This window comes from Daucus carota, chromosome 2, assembly GCF_001625215.2.
Source record: "Daucus carota subsp. sativus chromosome 2, DH1 v3.0, whole genome shotgun sequence".
In the NCBI taxonomy this organism is placed as follows: Eukaryota; Viridiplantae; Streptophyta; class Magnoliopsida; order Apiales; family Apiaceae; genus Daucus; species Daucus carota.
In genome coordinates, this window is record NC_030382.2 from 34,925,508 (window position 1) to 34,947,418 (window position 21,911).

A 21,911-nucleotide genomic window follows, 5' to 3' on the forward strand; every position below is an offset into this window, starting at 1 on the left:
ACTATATGGAATATGGAATAGAAGTATGAACTTATTTATTAATTTATTTCAAACAATTTGGAATTTTAGTTTTCTAACACCGCTTGGACTCGGAAATTATACGCGGAAACAAAAAGTCAAGGAACAGGAGTCGGATTAGGACTAGCTAGACACGTGTGATCCTGACAGTATATATACCTAGACATCCCCGGTTGAAAGAGCTCATAATTTTTCTTGGTGCAAAAAAATTGTTCTAGCTTACGAATATTTTGATAAGGAGAGATATGAAGAGGCTTAGCGTTGCTTATTGTTGTTTGTTCTTGGTCATCTTGTTGGTCCATGGAGTGTTGGCGAATACAGTTGAGAATAATAATGTCTTGGGGTCCAAGAAAGATGATAAGGCCACGGGGGCTGAAGTTGAAAGTTCGAAACCAAGATGGTTTGGAGGTGGATATTATTGGGGCCGCCCTGGTGGTTGGTATTATGGAGGAGGTAGTGGTGCGCCTGGTAGAGCAGGTTGTGGTGGCAATGGTGGGGGTCCTGGTGGTGGCGCGGGTGGTTGTGCTGGCAATGGAGGTGTAGGTGGATATGGCGGAGGAATGCCTGGTTGGGGTGGTCGTGGAGGCAATGGAGGGGGCGCGGGAGGAGGTGCTGGGGGTGCGGGTGGATATCCTGGAGGAACACCTGGACAGCCTGGTTGGGGCGGCCGTGGAGGTGATGGTGGTAGTGCAAGTGGTAGCCAAGGCGGAGGCGGCTCATATTCGATGCCAAATCCAAATGATCCTAGGTGCGGAAATATTCAAATGGCTGAGATTCCTAATGGATATTTGATTAGTTATGATTGTGGTAATTGCAATTACCAGTACACTATCGATTACAATGGGATGACTCCGGGCAATGGTAGGATTACTTGTTATTAGTTCTTTAAGTGTAGGTCCGTATGTGTAAACATACTCTTAGTTTGGTTTTTTAAGTAGTAGTGCTACATAGTTTTATTCAGTTTGTTAGTTCAGTTTAGTTCTATAAAGTCTCTTGATAATTTCTGTGTATGAAAGATCGCAATGAGATTTATACAGTGTTTGTATCTTCTATTTTATAAGATAATTGTCTTCAATGTTTTTCCTGCCATCTTTAATTCATGCATATGATAACTGTTACGAAAATTTCATACGCATGCACTACCCTCTGCTTGGTTATAACTTATAAGTGTTGTCGTGTTGGCCAAAGTTTCAAATTGCAGCTGAATTTGGGGTCCGAATATTAAGTTTCTGCATTACAGAATTTCGCTTAATGATGCAAATCCAGTACTATTTTAATGAATTCCTCACTATATGTAGATCAATGGACTTGCAAATTCAAGATCTATACAGACGTTGCAGAATCTGTAAACAACTCTGTGGATTTACTTTACACTCGAACCAGCCAGTGTCCATAAATCATCTGATATCCCAATTTCAAAGTGTAAAGTAACAGCAAAGCATACATCAACCACATAACGGGCATTTATGCTTAAGTTTTTCTTTCAAGTCCTTGACATCTTTGTTGAAGTCCTGTTGTACAAGACTACTCCAGTGCACAGCATTCCTGACAGTGATTTCGCAAATAACAAAAGCACTTTACCCAGCACAATGAATAATTGCAATGGCAAGACTGATATCCAGAGATTAAGTAAAGAATACCAAGAATCAATAACAATCAATGGAAATCTTTCATAAAACATAAGTACCTTGGGCATTATATGCACAAGGCTTATCTCTCCAGACAGTAGGAGAGCATCCTTTAAGTAGGGGTGATCGCGGTGCGGGCGGTGCGGTTTTTCGCTAAAACCGCGAACCAAACCGCGCATGCGGTTTGGTTGAAAACTCAAACCACAACCGCACCACGCTAGTATAAAAACCACGTAAACCGCACCACAAAAATGCGGTGTGGTGCGGTGCGGTTTGTATGCTTAAGAATAAATATTTTTAGTTGAAGTTAGAATAAAATTTAAATATACAATAATTAAGAACTTTGCATGTAATGAATTTATATGATATTTATCATTTCAGAGCTACAACAACTACTAAAATAACACAAACAAAAATGTAAATATGATAATAAATATGAGTACTAACTACCAAGAGACATATTATAATAATATAATCATTTCATACAAATTTGGTATAATAGTAATGCAAGATTGATAAAATAATAATTAACTATTATTTGAAGAGATTTAACAATTAAAAAACATATATAACATAATTATAAATAATATATATGTATAATATAATTTTATTTGACAATCACTAATATATATATATATATATATATTATATATATATATATAATATTGCGGTGCGGTTTGAACCGCACTACTAATATGTCAAACCGCAATCCGCACCGCACCGCGCGGTTTGTGAAAAATTCAAACCGCAACCGCACCACGAAAATTAAAAACCGCGTTTTGTGGTGCGGTTTGGTGCGGTGCGGGCGGTTTATGCGGTGTGGGCGGTTTTTTGATCACCCCTACCTTTAAGAAATTAGAAGAAAAAATATGAGAAAATGACCAAAAAGTTAGTAACTATCTATGTATATAAAAATATAAGCTAGACCGACGGAAGAAACTTGAACCCGGAAAAATCAGGGAAAAAAGGGGGAAAAAACAGAACGATAGAGCATCGTGTTCTAACTATGAACTGTGGTTTAGTGAACATTTATATTAAGATATATTGCAGGTGGTTTTAATTTAGTTACTTCAATCTAGGGGATGAGGGAGCTATAGCTCTTGTTGAAGCTCACAGTCATACACTTCACTTGAAGTTCTGTAGATACCTGGAAATAACATTACTGCTAAAGTGACTCCTACTTTGGCCAACTTAATAGTTGTATACATAGGGGAACGGGATGCGACACGCACTTAAATATTCCCATAAAAAATATTTATATATCTTATTTTTAAGATTTTTTAAAAACATATAAAATTAAATGAGACAGGCTACTGATTGTTGGCAAGCACGAGTGTCTGTTCTTTCGCATGTCGAGTACTCTGTGCCCCTTCCTCTCCAAGTTAATGTATTCTCTGTTTATTTTACTGTGATTCTGCGTGCTTAGATGGGGGACATGGAATTTAAGTGGAATTGATTTGAGCTTGGTTTACAGATCGATCACATCGCAGCAGGGAACTTTAGCACTAGTGTGTATGAATCTTACAAATCTCCCATTAATCTTGAAATTCAAGAAAAAAAATGTGCGAAAAACTGTCATAAATTATAATTATAATTTTAAATTTCCATATTTTAAACATAAAATTAAGTTTGAGATGAATATGAACAATAATATTATATCTAATTTTTTTTTGACCCCAATATACATAAAAATATAGTAATAATCTATTGTATACATGATTTATATATCTTTATAATCAATATATATATATAAAGGAGGATGCGGGCGTCTCTAGAATTGCTCGATTCAGTCTTTCAATTTTTCTTAAATTTCGGATAGAAATTATTGTTCAAGAATTCTAAAAGTAACACGATTCTTTTCTTATTGAATTTTAAAGATGATACAATTCTTTTCCTTTTTATTTAGTACTAGCTTATAACCCGTGCAATGCACGGGCGGTTAACATATTTGTTATTTTATTTTATATATCTTAAATTTATCTAATTTTATTGTAAAAATAGAATTATGATAGAATAATGTGGTTAAATAAATATTTTATTTAGCAGTTGGATAAATTCTTCATAGTTAAGTCCGTCAAATGGCTAATTAAATAGTAGGTCGAACATATATATTTTAATGAGAATGTTAAAATATTTTTTTTTGCATGTTATAATTTAAGAAGGCCTATAAACTCATATATAAACTAACCAATCAACCTTTTTAATATTTCGTTATTAATAATTCATAATATGGTATAAAACATATTATAGTTTAAAGAGACGCATGAAACCAAATACCGACCGTCCGACCCATCATACTAATTTGAATTTAATGTTTTGGTTTAATAAATGATAAAAAAAATATAGTATAACATGTTATAAATTCAAGAGCTCCGTGGGTTGAATACCAACCCATTCACCAACTTTACTAACTGACCGACCAAGTGAACTTTTTATTTCGGCTTTATTAATATTGTAATAATATATAGTATATGATAGATTTGTAATATTTTTTTTAATGTGAGATCATTAGAGTATTTAAAAATAATGTTATTAATGTATTTTTGGTTTAATAATATCACATGTTATTTATTAATAATTATATTTTTAATATATATGACGTCCGTGTTAATTGTAAAAACTTGATTTTTTAGTTAGAAAATCTAAAAATGATAACCCGTTTTGATTAAAAAGACAATTACTATGTTGCTCGATATTATTTTAGAAGATTGAGTTCTTTTAGCTAATAAATATATAAAGATAATTTATTTTAGTTAAAAAGAATAATTGGTTTTATATATAGATAGGCCCGTACTTCGGTGCAAGTACCGACCGCCCGACAATATAATAATACTCTCTCTATTTTTTATTATTTGACGTTTAGACTTTTGGCTCACATCTTTACGTATAAATATGTCGCCCATGTTCGTATTAATTGTAAAGATTAATTTTTTAGTTAGAAAATTTATGAAAATATAATATATTTTAGTTAAAAAAAGTAATTACCATGTTTCTTAATGTTATTTTAGAAGATTAAGTTTTTTAGTCAAAAATATAAAAAAGGTAATATATTTCAATTAAAATGATTAATTAGTTATATCGATAGGCCCGTACTTTAGCCCAAATTAAAAAAGATAATTGGTTATATAGATAGGTCCAGAATAATTGGTTATATAGATAGGCCCGTATTTTGGCCCAAGTACTGACCTACCAAACTTTTATTGTTTCGATTTTAAAAGAATTGTTAATTGGTTATATCAATAGGCCCGTAATTTGGCCCAAATTAAAAAGAATAATTAGTTATATAGATAGGCCCGTATTTTGACCCAAGTACCGACGATTTTAAAAGAATTATTAATTGGTTATATAGATAGGCCCGTAATTTGGTCCAAATTAAAAAGAATAATTAGTTATATAGATAGGCCCGTATTTTGGCCCAAGTACCGACCGACCAAACTTTTAATCTTTCGGCTTTAATAGTATAGTATAGATTTCTTATTGAATTCTAAAGATGACATAATTCTTTTCTTATTTAGTAATCCTAAAAGAACACAATTCTTTTCTTATTTAGTAATCCTAAAAGATAATACACTTCTTTTCTTATTTAGAAATCCTAAAAAAGTAGGATTATATTTATTTAAACTAACAATCATATATAAAATACAATTTATATTTAAGATTTGTAAGGTTATACGTACAATTTTTATTTTCAATTTAGTCTTATAATTGTTTTTTAAATTTCGTGTAAGAAATAAAGGATTGCAAAGATAATAATCATTAAAAAACGCTAATAGCAAAAAAAATTAGAACCATAACAGAGTAATAATTTTTAAGTAATAAATAGGAATCATAAAATAAAAATAATTAACGAAAAAAATAGGATATATAAAATAGGAAACATATATTGATTTTATAATAATGTAAATGATTCTTGATTAGTATTGTGTTTGACGAGCACAGAGGCGGCCCAAACCAATTTTTATCTAAATAATAATAAATTTTCTATTAGTATTATTTTTGACGGAAAAGTAGCTAATATAATTTTTTATCTATGTTATAATATTTTTTTTTAAACGGTACCACAGTTCAAAATAATTTTTACCCAATTATAATTATAATTAAAAAAAATCAAGTTGAAGGATTCCAAAAGTCAACACAATTCTTTTTTTTTTTTTCTGGATTCTAAAGATAATACAATTTTTTTTAGGAATACCAAAAGGAATATGATTATATTTATTTAAACTAATAATCATAGATAAAATACAATTTATATTTAATATTTGTAAGGTAATACGTACAATTTTTATTTCCGATTTAGTCTTATAATTTTCTTAAATTTTGAATAGAAAATAAAAGATTATAAAGATAATAATCATTAAAAAACTAATACCAAAAATATTAGAACCATAAAAGAATAATAATTTTAAACTAATAAATAGGAATCAAAAAATAAAAAAAATTAACATATAAAATAATACATATAAAATAGGAATCATATATTGATTTTATGATAATATTGATTATTATTGTGTTTGACGGGCACGGGAGGCGGCCCAAACTAATTTTTATCTAAATAATAATAAATTTTCTATTAGTATTATGTTTGACGGGAAAGTGGTTAAAATAATTTTTTATCTATGTTATAATATATTTTTGTTGAAACGGGACCACAGTTCAAAATACTTTTTATCCAATTATAATTTTTAATTTTATCATAATCAGAATAATTTTTATTAGTATGTGTTTGACAGTAAGGCGACTCAAACTAATATCTAAATTATAATGTTTTGTTATTCGTATTGTGCTTGATAAGAGAGCGGCTCAAACTAATTTTGATCTAAATTATAATATTCAATTTTATCATAAAATTGGTGGTTCAAACTAATTATATTATTAGTATTGTGTTTGACAGGATGGCCACTTAAACAGATTTTTATACCAATTATAATATTTTTTATTTGTGATATGTTTAACAGGAAGATGATTCAAAATAATTTTTATGCTATCATAATACTGATTCAAATCAAAATTTATTACGCCGCCGCGAAGCGCGGCTTTTTTCACTAGTTTATAATAATTGACAACATAACAATGTAGGCATATATTCTGTAAAATATTAGGAACAAAACACATGAAAATCATATCACAAAAGCCGAAACAACATAATAGAGTGAAATGACCATAATGCCCCGGCGACAGGAAGAAACCCTAATAATGTAAAATAGTATGAAAGCTGGAAAAACTCAGATATGCCCCTTGTTATGAACCTTAGAAACCAAATCTTGTTTGTAGGTTGTGTTGTGCCCTTTTGCCCTTTCCTCTCTATTTTCAGTTTTCCCCTTTCCACCCTTCTCCTTGCTCTATCTTTCCGGTAATTTTACACCCTTCTATACCCTCCCTTTTTTCACACACAAACACACACAGATACATCTCTTTATGTTTATATAAATAACCCTCAATTCTACATGTGTAGATAATAAAAAAGACATGGATCTTGCTGTTTGTTTTGGAAATTCCATGGCTTTTTCACTGATCTATCTGGGTTCTTCTTTGTTTTTGCAGGCACATTTGATCTGGGTTTTTTTCTGGGCATCTTATCACTGTTTGGACCCACCGTTTGCATCATTTTTCAAGATTCATTCTTCTCAGTTCTGGGTGAGCTTCATTTTTTTAATTAAAAAAATTGTATGTGTTTGGTTCAGATTTTTGAGATGTTTTTGTTGTGTGGTGCTTGATGGGTTGTAAATTAGGAGTGTTATATTGAATCTTTTGTTTGGAGTAATTGCGATGTATGTATGTGTGTTTGATGATAAAGGTTGGATCTTTAAGCTTGAATTGCGCTTATTTGTTGTGGTAGCTAGTTGTTAAGTTGTTATGATGAAGTGAAGATTTGATTGATATTATGTTTGGATAGGTATCTTGATAAAGTTTTGATCTTTAAGCTTTAATTGTCGGTATTTGCTCCTTGTATATTTCTTGTTTGAAAATGCCGTTAAGTTAGTTAGGGTAACTAAATTATGAGTCAATACTATGTCATTTTTAGTTGTAAGGTGTGCTGGTCAAGTTTAGATAAGGTATTTATGTGAGGAGTCAAAACCGTGTCGTTTGCTGGGTGAAAAGCGGCTAGTTATGTATAATAAACAATACCGTTTGGCGTTTGTGAAACTACTGGGGTATATATATGGGATCTGGTGGATGTCGGATTAATGAGGGTCAATAGTGCTGTGACACGTGTTGAGGTTGCTAGATATGTTTGAGGCGATAGTGAGGAGGGAGCTTGGCTGTTGGTTTTTGTCTTTCTCTTTAAGTTATCCACTCTTTGTTCTCCTAATGGCTCCTACGGAATTTTTGGAGTTTTATTAGTTTAATCAAAGTTACCAGTTTTTCTCATTTGTATGTTTTCTGTTCTTGTTTTTTGGTAATTTTGTTTTTAGGATATTAATCATATTGATAACTGATAAGTAAAGGTTGTATATTTAATTTTAATTCACCTTATTTGTTGCATCATTAATTAGTATAATAAAGTGAGGATTTGACTCATCGGCTTTCTAATATATGTTTTTGTTGCATTTCTTAGTGTGCGAGTGACAATCTTGGAGGTAATGGCTGACCATGATTTGAATGTTGGGCAAAGGCGAGATATGCCACTGGTCCAGAACCAGCATTTGGGACTAGGACATAATCATGATCTAGTCATGGGAGCATTGGTACAGGCTCATGAACATGAGCTCAATCTGGATATAGTACAGGGTGGTGATAATGATTTAGGTCTAGGGCATAATCATGATCGTGAATTACTGATGGATCACGAAGTTGCTCTACAACATGGGCAAAGCCAGCACCATGAACATGAGAATGGATATGATCACCATGATGAAAAGGATAATGGATATGACCATGAGAATAGTAATGGGAATGTGATAGATCCAGGTGAAGAAGATAACCATGATATTGATCCAAATGAGACTGTGATGAACCATCATGATCATCAATTGGTTGTTTCTGCAGAGAACCACGGATTAGATTTATCAGAGAATCATGATTTGACCATTGTAGAGAACCATGAACTTGATGACAACTTAGATCTTGATGTGCACCGAAATCACAATATGGATATGTCACAGCTTGTGGTCACTACTCCAATCATGCAAAACCGAACCCTGGTTCCTGCTCCCACTTATGAATTGACTGTTGGACAAGAGTTTCCTGATGTCAAGAGCTGTCGCAGGGCGCTGAGGGACTGTGCAATTGCTCTTCATTTTGAGATACAAACAGTTAAATCTGATAAAACTCGCTTTACTGCTAAGTGTGCCAGTGAGGGATGCCCTTGGAGGATTCATGCCGCAAAACTACCAGGTATTTTGTCTTGTCAATGTAAAGATAGTTTTAGTGTTCCGGTTTTTTAAGTGCTTATCCTGTCTTCATATCTCTAGTTTGGCACAATTAATGTCATGTGTCCCTACTGTTTTTATATGATTGATTCCCATTTTATTAATAAAAATGTTTCAAAACCTCCAGGAGTTCCTACTTTCACAATTAGGACCATACATACTGAACATACCTGTGGTGGAATTGCACATCTTGGTCATCAACAAGCCTCAGTCCAGTGGGTTGCAAGTTCTGTTGAGCAACGTCTTAAAGAAAACCCTCAATGCAAGCCAAAGGAGATATTAGAAGAGATTCATCGTGTTCATGGAATCACTTTATCCTACAAACAGGCTTGGAGAGGGAAGGAACGTATCATGGCTGCTCTGCGAGGGTCATTTGAAGAAGATTATCGCCTTCTTCCACAATATTGTGAACAAATCAGACGGACCAATCCAGGAAGCATTGCATCAGTTTATGTGAATCCAATGGACAACTGTTTTCAGCGCCTTTTTGTTTCATATCAGGCATCCATATATGGGTTTTTAAATGCAAGTAGACCACTTCTTGGGCTTGACCGAACTGTTCTAAAAAGCAAGTACCTAGGGACCTTGCTATTTGTTACTGCTTTCGATGGTGATGGTGCCCTCTTTCCATTGGCATTTGGGGTCGTGGATGAGGAAAATGATGAGAACTGGATGTGGTTCCTTTCTGAGCTACACAACTTATTAGAAATCAACACTGAAAACATGCCAAAACTCACAATCTTATCTGACAGGCAGAAAAGTATTGTTGATGGAGTTGAAGCAAACTTTCCAACCGCTTTCCATGGGTTCTGTATGCGTCATCTCACAGAGAGTTTCAGAAAGGAGTTCAATAACACTGTGCTTGTCAACCTTTTATGGGAGGCTGCTAGTGCCCTCACTGTCATTGAATATGAAGGAAAGCTCTTAGAGATCGAGGAAATATCACAGGAAGCCGCTTATTGGATCCGGCGAGTTCCGCCTCGTTTGTGGGCCACTGCGTATTTTGAGGGCACAAGGTTTGGCCACTTGACTGCTAACATAGTTGAATCACTGAATACATGGATACTAGAGGCCTCTGGCCTTCCAATAATCCAAATGATGGAGTGCATCCGTAGGCAATTGATGACATGGTTCAATGAGAGACGTGAAGTTAGTATGCAGTGGACATCTATTCTCGTCCCTTATGCTGAAAGGCATATGTCAGAGGCTCTTGAGCGTGCACGAACTTACCAGGTACTCCGAGCTAATGATGCAGAATTTGAAGTCATCTCTCATGAAGGAACAAATATTGTGGACATTCGAAACCGTTGTTGTCTCTGTCGAGGATGGCAGCTTTATGGTCTGCCTTGTTCTCATGCAGTGGCAGCTCTCCTCTCTTGCAGACAAAATGTTCATCGCTTTACAGAGAGTTATTTTACAGTAGTAACATACAGAAAAGCATACTCTCAAACAATACATCCTGTTCCAGACAAGACTCTTTGGAGGGAAATGTCAGAAGGATCTCAAGGCGAACGTGGTTTTGATATTCTTATAAACCCACCAAAATCACTTCGCCCGCCAGGTAGGCCGAGGAAGAAGCGAGTTCGCTCAGAAGATAAAGGTCGTGTGAAGCGGGTTGTGCATTGCAGCAGGTGCAACCAGACTGGACACTTCAGAACAACTTGTTCAGCCCCTATTTAGGTTTAATGATTAGGCCTCAGGGGATGTGCAGTTTTCTTTATTTATGTGAAAATTTAGGTTTCTCTATCCCTCATGTACTCATTGCTAGTTTATCATTTGTTTTTACAAAAGATTGAAATTTGGGATGCAACTTATTTAAAAACTAGTACAAATTTAGGATTTCTTGACTCTTAATTCTTATCATTTAAGTTTGTGTTTTTCTCGGGTTTTTTATATATATTTATGAGTATTCTACTTGCTGGAGCTCATCATCTATCTTGCAACTTGAAATTCATTTTTTAGCAAGTTTTCAGTTTTTAACCTGTCCAACTATGCTCGTGATACTCGATTCAAATATATATAGATACAAATAAGTATATGAACCCACAAATAAGGTGTCTTCTTAATTCTAGAACAATCCTTCTCTTATTTTTAAATTGAGATATCGTTGAGAATTGATAATAAGTGAAGTATGATGATATTATAAGTGTTTCATGTCTTGTCTATCCATGTTATACTAATAATGTATTAAATCGTTGTTTGGTAATGAAATTATGGTATAGAGAATATATTATGTTGGTACCAGTGCGCCTAAGTCTCCATGTATGTTTGTCATTTAATGATATCATTATGCTAAGAAAGTAAGAAATCATAAGCTTAAATATGGTTCTTTTCGGAACCTTATATTATTTGTGCAAATTTAAGTTCGATCGTAAGAATATATTCGAAGTCATTCGGGGCCAGCAACCCATATCAGTAGAGTCGTTTTATAGGCTTGAAAAAAGATTACAACTCAATCAACAAAGAGAACAAAAATGGGGAATGAATAGAATTTAAAATCATAAAATATTTTATGGAGGTAAAAGTTTATAAGTAGAATAGTGAACAATCACGATAAGTATTGTTGGAGAAATGGTGTAGAAATGAAGCACAGAGAATGGTGCAAAACACTCCTTAACTTGCTCTAAGGTATTAACTTACTCTAAGCTCTAAGGTATATATACGGCTATTTAGTTAAGAAGCCGGAGTTGCTTCTTAAATTACTCTAAGGTATATATGCGGCTGTTTAGTTAAGAAGCTTGCTCTAAGGTATATATGCGGCTGTTTGGTTAAGAAGCCGGATTTACTTCTGGCTTCCGCTTTTCTTGACCCATTTATGTAAATAAGCAAGAGCACTTTTAAGAAGCTGAGAATGATAACTTTTCACTCAAAGCTTCTACTTCTTTTCCAAACACACTTTATTAACTTTTCACTACTCCACTTTTTTAATTTAAGCAAGAAGTCACTTCTTTTACGCTAACCCAAACAGTCCCTATATCTTAGTTTCTCTGAGAACTATAAAACCATACCAAGCAACATAGGTTAGGGTGTTTTCAGTGTTTGGTGACAAGTGAAGAATCAAAAGAAATACAGGTCTAAAAAACAGGACAAACTTAATTCTTGAAGTACCATGAAAACTTGAATCATTGGTTAAAACAAAGTTTATCAGAAAGCATCTAGAAGAATCAAAGAGAAGGATTCCCAGTCATAATAACTCAGTACAAGATTCCCTAAACACTGACAGCAACTCTTCGTCTTTGGAAGGGGTGTATGGTTCAGCAAAAGACATAATGTATCAACTCTAATATCCGTAATTGTTTCCATAGACAGAGCCATAGTCTCCAGGTGGTGCATGACCAGTACCTTCTGGTTGTTGGGATAGATAGGCTGGTCCATTATTGGGATAAGGGTTGTACCCTTGACCAGGTGCCGCAGGAGTATTTTGTGCACCATTTGCAGCATCAGCAATAAAGTTCTGCATCACGCATAACAATCAAACAAAACTGAATGAAATAATTCCACAATAATATTGACTTACATGAGAAGACGGAATAATTTGATATGGCTAAATAATATTTCTTTTGAATAAATACGGCTAACTGAGATAAATACACATACGAATACACACATAATTGCTTCTTATAGTATTACTATATATATGTATTCCATTTGGTATGATGATGGATACTCAATACAAAGCTTCTGAATAGTTTTGCACAATCTGCAGTTATAAGCATTGACATTCAACCTGCATATACTTGTGCTTAATTATAAACTTTAGCCCCAAAATGTCCTGCAAATTTCATTAAATTTATAACGCCGCGAAAATTTGCTGCAGTGGAGCAATACATCGAGAAGGTCAGCATTTTCAAATGTAACACCATAATTTTGTTAAACCATAACTAAATGTTAAATAATGATTAGCCAAGTACCAAAGGCACCTATACCCAGCCTCCCAAAGGCCATGACCTATGTTACTCTGACTCTTCTGTTTAGGTAGTCATACCCGTGTCCAGACACCTAGACACGACACTTATTGTGTCGGATCCTTTGACTGAAATGTGGACACCTTGACCAACTAAAAGACCACATTTAAGTTGAATATACAATGTAAGCCAGGAAAAAAAAAAAAAAAAAAGCAGCAGCAAAAGTAAAAAACAAAGATCATCCCTAATTTGCAAAAATTTTCACAAATTTGTGTTTGATTTTAACTTGATAATTACTTTTTGTCAAGGTATCTACTTATCATGCTTGTTTATTAATGTATTATGTTGTGTCCCCATACCCGTGTCCAAAAAATAGGCAAGTGTCCCCAATTTTAAGATTTTTCAAGTCCGGCTCTTTGTACCCGAGTCGGAGTAACATAGGCCATGACAACATCATGGTAAAAATCCTTACACCACTACCTATACACTTAAAGCTAATAATACAGTATTAATTATAAGATGCAGCTTTTCAGGCCAGAGTCAAAGCCAACAAAATACAGAGCAAGAACCTAGAGAAATTAATATCTGCTCTCTTATCACCACAAAATGCGACGAAGCGATGGTAGAGTACCTGTATCAACTGCTGTGCAGTTTGAACTTGTGAAGCTGATCCATTTATCTCAACAGTCATCTCATCAGGAACGCCTCTTGTTTCCTGAATTGCAATAGTTGCACCACTTGCACGTCTAATATAACTGATAGTTGTTCCGGATGCTCCAATAACAGCATCAGCATATGTAAGTGGAATTTGCATGTTTTGGGAGACCTGAAAAGAAACCAAGTATGAATATCCATTACATATGGTGTGGTAGAATAATACACAGGCCAATCATTGAGCAGTTCACTGATGATATTTTATTCTGTTGCCACTTGTAAAAAATGAAAATTAGCATTATAGTCTCCCACTAATTATTCAATAAAATTCTTATGCAGAAGAGAGTTAAGCATATTTAATGTCCATGCACTGCTCAAGCTTTTACATGCAACGTGATTATGCTAGTATGCTCTGAATATACAAATGACTGGGTGTGCTGGAAATGGAAATGCACTCAAAAAACTCAAATACATATTGAAAATGTTTATAAGCTGTAAGATTAGCATCAATAAATTAATTGAATTTCATAGCAGATGTAACTTCAACAAATCACACCTTTGTGACCATTGATTGATGTGGTTGCATGTTTGGCTGAGTACCCATAGGCATATCCCCACCGCCACCATATACTGGTCGACCTGCCCGTGGTTGCTTTTCAATAGGAGGCATGTCTGCTGGGGGGTAATAGTTGTCAAATTGACGTGGAGGTGGTGCGTACTGAGGATTTGGAGGAAATCCATGTCCAGCACCGGAGTTCATCCCAAAGCCTTGAGGCCCCCCATATTGTGGAGGGGGCATGTCCAGATTTCCACGAGTATTTGGAGACTGCATCTGTCCACCATATGCCAAAAATAATAAGAGCGTTATTCAAGTCTAAAAAGATATTACCAAATAAAAATTTCTTCTAGACGACACCTACTGAGCAATTTAGTAAAACATTTCAATTATAATTTTCCTATACTCTAGGAAGGATGCAGGTATGCAATTCAATCTCAAATTTGATGGAAAAATTTAGAAAAATTTTGTGATAGCTTGTCTCAAAAGTTCAGTGTCTCTAAGATACATACTTGCTCATATATGATAATATGGATACATTTGTTTATGTTTGTGAAAGTGGGTGAATCTGCTATGTACATCTATATATATATATATAATATATATATATATACATACATATATATATATACATATATATATACATATATATACACACACACGATCAAATAATCTATATTATTGGTATCGATAAATGTGTGTCTGTATATGCTACAAATAAAGATTTCTACTCCCTCCATCCCAATTTATCTGTCTTGTTTGACTTTTTGTGGTCAAATTGACCAAACTTTGACTGATAATTATTAATTATTCTTACATGATCTTAAAAATCGAAAAAAATCATTTTAAAGTAGAATAGATGTAGATTCTAGTAATATATTTTTCATAATTTTTTCTAATTATTTTATATATGTAAATTTCAGTCAAAGTTTGGTCAATTTGACCATAAAAAGTCAAACAAGACAAATAAATTGGGACGGAGGAAGTATTAATTAAAAGGAGAAATCATACTTCCATCTCGAATATTCCAATTACACTGCGATCAACTAAAAATTTCCTGAGGTGGTTTGCAATCAGTTCAATAGCCTTGTGTACTCCTGCAGCTTCTCCCTGAACCTCAACGACACCATCATCGGGAAGAGCAAAAACTGGCAAATTTTCTGTACACAATTGTTCAGCATCAACTAATTTGATTAGAGATATATTTCACTGACTTAAGAAAGATAAAACAACCAAATATTAGTAATAGGTCTCTATCAATTTCACAGCAATCAGTCATGAATTAAAATATAATAATAAAACTTTGAGGGGAAATTAACCAGTACCTCTTCCGAGAACTCGTATAATACAGCCCGATGCATCTTGTATAGACTTTATGGTGGCACCCTGCTTTCCAATCAGGCTTCCACCCTGTGTGGCTGCAACGAGCATTCTTGTACAAACTGTTCCAGCTGCACCAGGTTGAGAATGAGCTGTATCAGCATCAACATCAACGATACGCTTATGCACTTTCAGCAAACCATCTACGGCAGGAGGAATGGGGACATCTGGCAGCTCCTTGGCAGATATCATAACCTAATTAAATAGCAGAAGTCCATAAAGTTTTCTTAAGAATTGATATTTGCAAATTTAGCTATTCAGATGCATATTAAAGCAAAATTATGATCAAAGGATGTAGAAGAATCAAGTAAAGATTAACTGAAGTTAATATTAAAAACTGCCAACTACAAAATCACTGTACAACCCAAAACTAAAAGTATTGAATGGTCAAGAAGTTAGAATGAATGGACTCAACTCAACTCAAACATCTGCCCACTATATTTCCATCTTCTATAACGAACCAATCTTTCCACACAAGTACCCAGTAAAGTTGCTTTTTAACTATTAAAATTTATTTAGATAGATACCTGTGCCAAAAAAATTAACCATGTCTTAGTTACCATTAAGTCTGATATTATCTAATCAAATATGCAAAAACAGAACCTGCTTATGAGGCTGGCAATTTGCTTAGTTCACAGTTATTCCTTTATTCGACCCTCAGATTCTAGAATTAAGATTTGCCAAAATGCAAAAACATATAGAGTTGTTGACACTATAAAGTGATGAAGCAGTAAGAGATGCCTAATATATGTTTGTCGTAAAATATAAAGTTCAGAATTGCACTCCAATCCTTAAAATAAAAATTAACCCTTTGTACTGTAGCAACTTGAGATTACAGACTAGTAATTGGAAGGGATTGAAGAATGACGTGTTAGAGGTGAATATATAATATCTCATCCAAATGTATTAAGGAGGCTTGCTTTGTCCAGTTCCCTATTTTCCGGTTTGATAATTCGACTATAGTGGATGGGATTGTTCCCCCCTGCTTCCAAAAACCGAAATAGCCCTAAAGTACACATTAATGCCTAAAAGTTAGTGAGACGCTGTAAGACTGTAACCATCAGAATATCCGGTTTTTAATGTCGATTCTTTCAATTTTCCTTTCTCCTTCATGTCGCCATGAGTACATATGAACTATTTATCCCATGGCATGTTCCTAAGCATCGCACAACACTGGCAGATCAGCTCTTTTGAATTAAATGAACTTGTACGCTTAAAAACCAGGATACTTAAGTTGGAAAAACAAATCAAGATTCCAACTACGTGAACCTCGGTATATATTGATATTATTTTTACAATATCTAACTATAAATTTCTGTTCAACCAATGCCCTGAAACCTCTTGGTTGTCACGTTGGCCATAAATTAGATTGGATCAAAAAAAAAAAATCCTTTTCCATGTGCAAAATTATAATTAAATCTTAATTTAGAACTGTGGATTCTGATTCTTAGTGTATGACTGTTAGTCTATCAAAGAGAAGTTATCATATAGAGTATTTGAGCTACATCCTCTTGTTATTGTAATTTTGACTTGTATTTTTCAGCCTATACCAATGATGTGCATCAAGATACAGACAACTAAGTTCTGAAGTTACCAAATATAGTGCAAGCCTCCATTGTAGCTGGCAAAAATATCAGCACAAGATACTACTTACACGTATGGCACAAGAACTTTTCAGCGTTCCTAACGCTTGATTGCTCATCACTGCAATCTGCATCTCTGATTCTTCTAAAGTGATGCCACTTTGGTAATAGGAGTTTGCTTTAAATTTGCAAGAACCTGCACATATCCATCTTGGTTACTTATGATGAGTAGAGTTATTTTTGTTTAATCTGGTGGTCAGTTGTAACTTCTTCAAAAATAAATAGTCTTCTGTTTCAGTTGTTTAGCTTATTAAGCACCGTGTATCTTAGTTGATTAAATGTTTTATTAGTTGTTAGCCGTGTAAACTTTATCATTGCTCAAGAGATTTTCTCACTGATGCCAAGAGCCTGTTTGGTAATATTAAACCTTGGTCGGATCAAGTTACTGTACAACTCCAGATTATGCCTGTTTGTGTGTCACTTCTTTGGCCATCTTCTGGCTTACAAGTCGGAAGTAACTTATATGTACTGTTTGTGTAAAGAAGTTGTAAGCCAACTTCTGACTTATAAGCCAGAATCTGAGAAGTTGAAAATCCTAACTTCTTTTAGTGACTTTTTTTCTTTTGAAATTTTACTTTACAAAAATGTATAAGATCACTTTAAAAGATAATTTACAATAATTTATTATTTTATTAAAAAATTATACCTGATAAGTTGTAAATATCAAAAAACAATATATCCAAACAGATAAATAAAAAGTTGTTTTTCACTTTAAGTAATTTCTCACTTATAGGCAATAAGTACTTATTTTAAACCAAGCCGAACAACCCCATATATTTATTGTTTCCCTTGTCAATAAGGAACTAATAAATCCATAAAGACTTCTAAGTTAATTATAAATAGTTGCTGTTAGTACTTACTTTTTGGGCTAGATTAGTTTTAGTTTGACTTGGGAAAAATATTGATATTAATCTCAATTGTACATTTGAGTATTTTTATGTCATTTCTTTCCTTTACTAATAACAAACTATACATCATAAAGCACCAGGCTTATAAGGCAAGGTAAACATACACGAAGTTATTTCCTTTATAATAAGTACTATTCTAACAGGCGCAACTCTCATAACTTCCTAAACAGCCTTAAGAAATTTTGTGCAAGTATAAAAATAACTCCTCTTATGTCCAAAGGTACTTATAACCTCTTCACAATTCATGTTTACTCAATAGAATACATGGATATAATGTTCCACTGGTTTGATTTTCTAACATTAGATAAAAAACTACCATCCAAAATAGAAAAAAATTAATTGGACCACCAAGTTACTGTACCAACTATATAAGCCTATAGGGTAAATCAGAAGCTATAAAATTATTTTCGTAGACCATAGTGTATAAGTTAGGTTTGAGTACGCAATTTAAGAAGTACAATTAACAGTTAAATAGTGTATTGTTGACTTGTTATATATACGATTAGATGCGTATCCAAAAACAAAACTCCATTCTGATATGCATCTATGAACCAAAACCAAAAAAAAAGTATATTTCTCAATTGTGTTTTTTTTTTCTTCTCTACTATAGATGTGGAATGCTGACATGCCTGATGAACCCCAGCCTACTACCAAGTGTAACAGTCAATACTGTATTACATACAGTGTCAATTGCCAATATCTATTTCACACATGATTAAAGAAAACTGCTTAAGGTTTCAGGTTGAGGACTGTGTATGTCAAATGCCTTCAACAATTTCCAAAACCAGGAATGGAGCAATAACTTTTTTACATTTGGGAGAGTAGACTCAGTTTTTCAAAATGTTATTACATGCAAAAGGCGCACTGAGGCGCAAGACCCACCTGGAGCCTTATGAAGCATATCAAAGACCAAAAAAATACTTTTATCAACTCTATCACATTATGAGGTCTCTCTGCGTGTGCGTGTGTATGTACTAGTCATTGGTGATATTGACGTGTATGAGTTGATGATGAAGTCGAGATGAGAAGTAACAGAATAAAAGAAAAGAAAATAAGATGAAGAAGATTAAGCAAGCCACGGCAAGGAGTTTGCAGATTGCGATGGTCTGAAGCATAGGTAGATGACAGATCTGATATCATGTCTCATGCCTTGAGATTAGGGTTTCCTTCCTTTCTACACAATTGGGCCTTGTTACGGGCTCTATTACACATTGGGCTGCTTTTAAGGCTAAAATATACTGATTTTAGGGCTTAAATATACTGCACCTCTCTCCGCTTGAGACTCGTTGTCGCCTTCCCTGGGATGCACCTCTCGCCTCAGCACAAGAGTCATGAGTCTAATCTAAGGGAAGCGCCTCAGGGCATTTGAGGCAAGTTAGTTGCGGATTGCCTTGCCTCGCCGTGATATTAAGAAAAATGGTTTCTCGATAATCATTCATCACTTAAAAAAATTACAAAAGTAATATACATATTTTATAAAAGGTGCCCAAACAAAATTTGTAAGTATGAATTTCTATTTACATACTTAAATATTGTTTCTCTTTTAATCATCTTCTTTTTCTATACTTATTTATCCTTCAATCTAGATCATCTGAAGTCTCAAATATAGACATCATCCCCTCATGCCTATTACAAGCAGGTGCTAGCTAAGTAACCAACACAGCTAATACTCTATATAAGAGAGTCCATGTCACTATAGATAGCAGATATGCACGTGGATGATAGACCCAACAGATAGCAAGAAAAGACACGTAACAGAACCAAAAAAGTCCATGTAAAACATTAAGTTGCTTGCTAAACAACATTAATTATGAGCTGGTAACTCAAAATACAACTTTTAACTTGACTTAACAGTTAACAACAGAACAATAAATCATGTCGGCAAAGAATAGTAAGTTATTTACAATAACTTCATCACATATACCTGCAAAAAGATGATTATGTTCATAAGATACTTACAGTTCTTTCATTTGTGCCGGGGGGACCATCCAGAATTTTAATGCGGGCTTTTGTTTCTTCGCAAGTTTTTTTAATGTACTCTCCCTTACGTCCAATGATACTGCCAACCTTTTGTACAGGAACTAACAACCTAAAAACATTTTCTCCTGGCCATCCAGGCCATTTTTTATCACTATCATTCACGGGATTGTCGCTTTTTTTATCATTTTCAGCCTCATGAACTTCTGGTAGATTGGAATCATTAGGTATATCAGCTGTCTCAGTAATGCCGCCAGTCTCAGGCATGTCTCCCATTTCAGGAGCACCGCCCATTTCAGGTACACTACCCATTTCTGGAACAGCACTCATTTCAGGAACATCGCCCTTTTCAGGAACACCAGTCATATCAGGCATGACGCCCAATTCAGGCATGCCACCCAATTCAGGCACACCACCTAATTCAGGCACACCTCCCATTTCCGGTATGCTACTCAACTGCTGTTCTTCATAAATTTCTTCGGCCATTTTCTGGGGAAGAAATAAACAGGATTAGAATCAAATATTATTTATCAATAGTTCTTGAGGTTACTATTAAACCTCAAACCGAAAAGAGAAGGCACCCGTACCAGTAATTAAAATATTTGTTGGAACTTACGATAAAGTATCTTATAAAAAATACTTGAGCAGCATTAAGAAGATAATAAAGACCGAATCGGTCTTCACAGCAAGTTTAACAAATAAAGCTCTGGAAAGCCTTATAATCAACAACCCAAACCCATCACCAGGAGTATATAAATGTTACATTAGTCAAAGACAAGGTCAATGCCCACTAACAAAGCCTCTCATAAAACCATTAAAAAAAAAAAGCCAAATTAATTCATCCATTGCAAAAACAAACAGATAGCCTCATCACACTAAGGGGTCGTTTGGTTCATGGGTATGTGGAATCAGGTATGGGGTTTGTTCATTCCAAACCCATACCTGGTGTTTGGTTGGAGAAAATAAAATCTCAAACCCATACCTTAAACCCCCAAGGTATGAGTTTTTGATACCTAGGTGGGGAGGTGGGTATGAGATGGGGGTATGGGAATGCATTCATTTTTGATTTTTTTGTCACTATTTATGTAATCAAATATTAATGTTTTATACAAAATTAAATCAATGATGCAAAAATATATAACAATAATAATTTTATTAATATTTTCAATTAATATAAATTAATAACTTATTTTTTACAAAAATTGTATATATTGATTCCAGCACTCAACCAAACACATGATATCAGATATGATATTTCAAACCCATACCAACTTAACCCGATTCCTCATTCCAACCCGATACCACTCTTCGAACCAAACGACCCCTAAACTACAATTACATCACCCCACCCAAACCAAAACAAACGAAACCCATTTTGAATTCAAATCTTCTGCAATAAAATCAAAACCCTACTAAATTAATTTTAAAAAACCCGTGTAGTAAAACCCCAAGATTCACTAAATTACCATATACCCAAAAACAAATAAACCCTAGAAAAAACACACAACACAAATTAAACCCAATACAAGCTATACATACACAAACAACACAAGCAGCTTCACATACACGAGAAAATATAAGAGAATCACACATAATCCAAACTGCATAGTGTAAAGGGGGCTAGAAACCCTAGAACAGATTATAAACCTCAAAAAAACATCTCAATCGGTAAATATTTAACAAAAGATGTATATATACACACAGATTTAGAGCAGAAGTGTAAATACTTACAGGATTGAGAAGGAGAAGAGAGAGGGGAGTGAGCGGGAGAAGTGTGTAGAGAGATGGAGGCTGTGTGTGAGAGTGCGTGAATAAACACAACGCCGTGTGTAATTTATCTTGTATTTATATGTGAAATAGTATCGATGGACA

General features: G+C 34.1%; 3 protein-coding genes across 3 annotated transcripts; 2 read left to right on the top strand and 1 right to left on the bottom strand.

Moving 5' to 3' along the window:
- Positions 1–263: 263 nt before the first annotated feature.
- Positions 264–899, top strand: LOC108207433 (glycine-rich protein 5). Its single transcript, XM_017377881.2, has one exon. It carries the CDS (start codon positions 264–266, stop codon positions 897–899), a length of 636 nt encoding a protein of 211 aa, XP_017233370.1.
- Positions 900–6,875: 5,976 nt separating this feature from the next.
- Positions 6,876–10,870, top strand: LOC108209585 (uncharacterized). Its single transcript, XM_017380570.2, has 4 exons — positions 6,876–6,996; positions 7,188–7,280; positions 8,203–8,981; positions 9,144–10,870. The coding sequence occupies exons 3-4, from the start codon at positions 8,228–8,230 to the stop codon at positions 10,694–10,696; spliced, it is 2,307 nt and encodes a 768-aa protein (XP_017236059.1). The 5' UTR covers positions 6,876–6,996; positions 7,188–7,280; positions 8,203–8,227; the 3' UTR covers positions 10,697–10,870.
- A 1,213-nt stretch (positions 10,871–12,083) lies between these two features.
- Positions 12,084–21,911, bottom strand: LOC108209677 (flowering locus K homology domain). The gene is made up of 7 exons (XM_017380718.2): positions 21,771–21,911; positions 20,022–20,528; positions 15,457–15,706; positions 15,143–15,291; positions 14,132–14,407; positions 13,553–13,747; positions 12,084–12,470 (listed from the first exon to the last, which is right to left on the bottom strand). Exons 2-7 carry the CDS (start codon positions 20,523–20,525, stop codon positions 12,297–12,299), a joined length of 1,548 nt encoding a protein of 515 aa, XP_017236207.1. The 5' UTR covers positions 20,526–20,528; positions 21,771–21,911; the 3' UTR covers positions 12,084–12,296.

Bases quoted from the DNA above. Each gene is read 5' to 3' on its own strand.
- LOC108207433 (XM_017377881.2), top strand. From the start codon at position 264: ATGAAGAGGCTTAGCGTTGCTTATTGTTGTTTGTTCTTGGTCATCTTG.
- LOC108209585 (XM_017380570.2), top strand. From the start codon at position 8,228: ATGGCTGACCATGATTTGAATGTTGGGCAAAGGCGAGATATGCCACTG. The intron at 8,982-9,143 runs GTATTTTGTCTT...CAAAACCTCCAG, and splicing joins TCATGCCGCAAAACTACCAG to GAGTTCCTACTTTCACAATT.
- LOC108209677 (XM_017380718.2), bottom strand. From the start codon at position 20,525: ATGGCCGAAGAAATTTATGAAGAACAGCAGTTGAGTAGCATACCGGAA. The intron at 15,292-15,456 runs GTACTGGTTAAT...AATTGTGTACAG, and splicing joins TATACGAGTTCTCGGAAGAG to AAAATTTGCCAGTTTTTGCT. The intron at 13,748-14,131 runs GTGTGATTTGTT...GTTTCTTTTCAG, and splicing joins ATCAATCAATGGTCACAAAG to GTCTCCCAAAACATGCAAAT.